Source organism: Elephantulus edwardii, unplaced genomic scaffold (assembly GCF_000299155.1).
Source record: "Elephantulus edwardii isolate Elephantulus edwardi_28Jun2011 unplaced genomic scaffold, EleEdw1.0 scaffold00219, whole genome shotgun sequence".
Taxonomy (NCBI): Eukaryota; Metazoa; Chordata; class Mammalia; order Macroscelidea; family Macroscelididae; genus Elephantulus; species Elephantulus edwardii.
Genome location: NW_006399969.1, coordinates 387709 through 392738, shown reverse-complemented (window position 1 = coordinate 392738; position 5030 = coordinate 387709). Strand labels below are relative to the sequence as shown.

General features: G+C 39.1%; 1 protein-coding gene across 1 annotated transcript in view; it reads left to right on the top strand.

The window, feature by feature from the left end:
- Positions 1-22: 22 nt before the first annotated feature.
- The window catches only part of LOC102872647 (chromosome unknown open reading frame, human C1orf101), an 86785-nt gene continuing 81777 nt past the window's right edge, over positions 23-5030 (top strand). Inside the window, exons 1-2 of the mRNA XM_006898074.1 lie at positions 23-28; positions 158-264. Coding sequence (XP_006898136.1) covers positions 23-28; positions 158-264 — 113 coding nt within the window. The remainder of the gene's footprint in view (positions 29-157; positions 265-5030) is intronic.

Below are 5030 nucleotides of genomic sequence, written 5' to 3'. Positions count from 1 at the left end.
GATTGATACAGTGACTAGAGTAATGAAAGTAAGTGTGTAAAAGACAGTAAAGTTGGCACAGGATAGAGCAGTTTTCAGGGATGTTGTACATAGGGTCACAATGAGTCACAAGTGACTCAATGACACATATCAATAACAATTCTTATTTTTTTTACAGAATTCCAAACTACTTACCAAGCAGCTGGCCACCTTGGGACAATTGCCTGCCATTTATAAAACTGTAAAGAAACAGAAATACAACTTCCCCCATGAATTGAAGAATGGGTATTTAATATTTTAATTTCTCTCCACATTATTTTATTTTATATTGGATTGCATGAATGACGGAAAACTAGACAATCTAAACAAAGCAATGCAATTGCATATGTATTGACATATATGTTAGCAATATGAAATGGATTGGCAATGGGACATTTTGAGTCAGATGATTATGTGATCTACTGTGCTAGAGATGAAAAGGTGAAAAAAAAACAGGGTTGCTTTCATAGTTTAAAAGGCCATTTCTAGATCCATCTTGAAAGAAAATATTGTGACAGAATAATATCCATATGCATAGAAAGAAGATCTGTTAATACCACTATCATTCAAATTTATGTGCCTACAACCAGAGCCAAAAAAGGAGGAAATAGATGATTTTTATCAACTGTTGAAACCAGAAATAAACATGTAACCAAAATGTATTAATAATAATGGGTGACTGGAACAAGAAAGTTGGGAACCAGGGAGAAGGATCAGTAGTGGCAAAATATGGACTTGGTGACAGAAATCACGTTGGGAATAGAATGATAGAATTCTGTACAATGAAAGATTTATTCATAGCACATACCTTTTATAAGAAACATAAATGCAGGCTATACTCATTGATTTCACCTGATGGGATGCACATGAATCAGATTGATTACACTTGTGGGAGGAATCGTTGGAGAAGTTCAATATCAGCAGTGAAAACTAAGTCAGGTGCTGCTTGTGGAACAGACCACCAGCTACTCATATGCAGGTTCAAATTTAAGATAAAGAAGGTTAAATCATATCCACAAGAATTAAAATTTGATCTTGAGTCTATCCCTCCTGAATTTAAAAACCATCTCAGGAATAGATTTTAGGTCTTGAACACTAATGAATGAAGACCAGATAAGCTGTGGGAAGATATCAAGACTATCATTCATAAGGAATGCAAAAAGTCATTACAAAGAAGGAAGAAGAAGAAAAGATCAAAATGGATGTCAGAAGAGACTCTAAATATAGTACTAGAGCACCAAGAAACTAAAGCAATGGGAAGAAATCAAGAAGTTAAGGAGCGGAATAGAAGATTTCAAAGGGCAGCTTGGGGAGACAACACAAAATATTATAATGAAATGTGCAAGAAGTTGGAGTCAGAAATCAAAAGGTCCAGACTTGCTCAGCATTTCTTAAGCTGAAGGAAATAAACAAATTTAAGCCATGAGTTGCAATACTTAAGGATACTATGGGTAGAATATTGAATGATTCAGGAAGCATTAAAAGAAGATGGAAGGAGTATACAGAGTCATTGTACCAAAGAGAATTGGTTGACACAGAAGAATTTCAAGAGACAACATATGATCAAGAGGCAATTGTGATGAAAGAGGAAGTTCAGCCTGCTCTGAAGGACTTGGAAAAAAATAAAGTCCCGGGAATTGATGGCATATCAACTGACATATTTCAACAAACAGATGCTGCCCTGGATATGATCACCAGGGAGTGCCAAGAAATCTGGAGGACAACTACTTCGCCAACTGGCTGAAAGAGATTCATGTTCATTCCTCTTCCAAAAAAAGGTGACCCAGCAGAGTGTGGAAATTATCAAACAATATCACTAATATCAGACAGAGGTAACTCATGGTTACTGTGATGCTAAACACTGTGACACTAACATGTCTGTGCGATAATGGTTACCCCTGGTGGGCAGTGTTTGGTGGAGCTCCCAGATTGAAACAGGCTTGGAAGCAGGAGTGGCATCCACTTCTGAAATAGCTTGCCTCCAGAAACTCTGTGAATTTAGAGAAATGATGAAAGTTATACAAGTATTCAGGTCTTTTGTTCATAGGGTCATTATGACTACAACTCGACAATACTTAACAACAACAAACAATAGTTAAGTTTCCAATCCTTGGGAAATTACATCATGCTGATAGAAGTGGAAGATCAGGGAAGAAAAAAAGATCCTCAACACAATGCATTGATATGGTGACTGTAACAATGGGCTTAAGCATGTTTTGGAATGTGGGAATGGCATAAGATAGGGCAAGAATTAGATCTGTTGTTCATAGAATTGCTGTTAGTCATAGAGAGAGCTTAATTGGCCTAGGGATAGAAAGTTATGCTACCAAGCCAAAGGTGGATGATTTTAATTTATAGCCCTCAGGCCTAGTTTTAATTGTTTTTGGTCAAACATTCTTTTAAGTAGTACAGCATTGGTCTGTCAATTTACTGTACAGAAGTATCTCATAGTTGCTGTCATGCTATACACTGTGACACTAATGTGTCAATGCAATAATGGTTACCACGGTGGACAGTGTTTGGTGGAGCTCCCAGATTGAAACAGGCTTGGGAGCAAGAGATGCATCTAATTCCAAAATAGCTTGCCTCTGGAAACTAGAGAAACAGTGAAAATTATACAAGTATTCAGATCTTTCATTCATATGGTGCCTATGAGTCGTCTATGACTCCATGGCACTTAACAACAAACGACAACGTCACTAATATCACACTCTAGCGAAATCCTGCTGAAGATTATCCAGAAACGACTGTAATAGTGTATTGAGACCTACCAGAAATATAAGCTGTGTTTAGAAGTGGTCGTGACACTAGAGACATAACTGCCAATGTCAGATGGATCTTGACAGAAAGCAGAGAGTACCAGAAGAACATCTGTCTGTATTTTATAGACTATGCAAAGACATTTGACTGTGTGGATCACAACAAATTGTGGCTAACCTTGAGGAAAATGAGAATCCCAGAACGCTTGATTGTGCTTATGTGAAACCTATACTCAGACCAGGAAGCAGTCCTCAGAACAGAGCAATGAAACACTGCATGGTTCAAAATCAGGAAAGGAGTGTGTCAGGGATGCATCCTGTTCCATTACCTTTTCATTCTGTAAGCAGAACAGATCATTCAGGAAGCAGGGCTTTTTAAGGAGGAATGTGGCATCAAGATTGGAGGAAGACTCATCAACAACCTATAATATGCAGATGACACAACCTTGCCTGCTGAAAATGAAGAAGACCTGAAAAGCTTGCTGAAGAAGGTAAAGGACCATAGTCTTCAAAATGGATTGAAGCTCAACATCAAGAGGACAAAGATTCTCACCACTGAGCCAATCGGCAGCACCATGACAGATGGAGAAGAGATTGAGGTTGTTAACAATTACAGCTTGTTCAGATCCACAACACTCTTTACACCAGAAGTCAGGAAATCAAAAGATGAATTACATTGGGAAAATCTGTTGTCAAGGACCTCTCCAGAGGGCTGAAAAGCAATGATGTCAGCTTAGAGACTAAGGTGTCCCTAATCCAGGCCATGGTCTTCACAATTACTTGCTATGCTTCAGAGACCTGGACAGTGACTAAGGACAACAAAAGAAGAATTGATGCCTTCAAGTTGTGGTGTTGGAGGAGTCTTGAATATACCATGGACTACCAAGGAAACAAATGGGTCTGTCTTGGAGAAGGTAAAACCAAGTTTCTCCTTGGAGGCTAGAATTTTGAAGCTCTGCCTCACATACTTTGGGTATGTGGCCAGGAGAGACCAGTCCTTGAAGAAGGACATTACACTTGGAAGGACGGAGGGACATCGCAGGAAGACCCTGGGTGAGATGGATTGATACAATAACTGAGCCAATGGGGATTGATGTGTCAGAATTAGTAAGACTGGCTCAGGACAGGCTAGGTTTCAGTGATATGTTATATAAGGCCACTGTGGGTCGCTGGCGATTCGACAGCACATAACAACAACAACAGCAACAACAACAACAACAACATTGATGTCAGTTTGAGCACTAAGGTTCGTTTGATTCAGGCCATAGTCTTTCCAATCACTTGCTCTGCATCTGAGAGCTGGACAATGAATAGGGATGATAGAAGAAGAATTGACACCTTTCACCTTTGGTGTTGAAGAAGAGCACTAAACATCTCATCAGAAAAGAGAACAAACATACATCTTGGAGAGGGTGCAGCCAAAGTACATTTTGAAGGCAAGAATTATGAGGCTTTGCCTCACATACTTTGGGAATATTGCTAGGAGAGTCTATTCTTTGGAGAGGGACTTGGTGCTGAGAAGGTGGAGGAACATGGTGTTGGAGGGTCGGCGAAGGAGAGGAAGACTCTTAACCAGGTGAATTGACACAGTGACTGCTGAAGTGGGCTCTTGTGTATCAGGAAGTGTGAGGATGGCGCAGGACAGGGCAGGATTCAGATCTTTTCCTCATAGGGTCACAGTGAGTAGTACTCAACTCCATGGTACCTAACAACAACAACATCTATATCTTTTAATTTAGAGAATTTGGCTATGATATGTCTTGATGCTTTCCTTTTTTTTGGGCCTAGTCTGTTTGTTTGATACTTGCTGTGCTTCTTGAATGTGGATTTACTCATTCTTCAAAATACCCGGGAAATTTTCTGCTAGTACTTCTTTCACAATTTTCTCTGCGACTTCCCTGTTACTCCAATGTTCTGGAATTCCAGTCATATGTATGTTGTTCCTTTTAATGTCATCCCACATAATTCTAATGTTTTCTTTGTTTCATCTCTGATTTTTCTTCTAGAATATTTCCAGTGAAGCTCTTGTCTTCCAGCTCATTGACCCTCTATTCTGTCTCTTCAGTTCTACTTTTTTGTCCTAACAGTGTGTTGGACACTTCTGCCATTTCAGTCTTAATATTCTGGACTGCATTTTTTATGTTTTTCTGGTATTTCCAGCACTGTGCTGGCTGTTCCCTCTTTGTCTTGTGATGATTTTTTTTAAATAATATTTTTTTTATTGGGAAAAACATATTGGGGGTACAAGGAGGT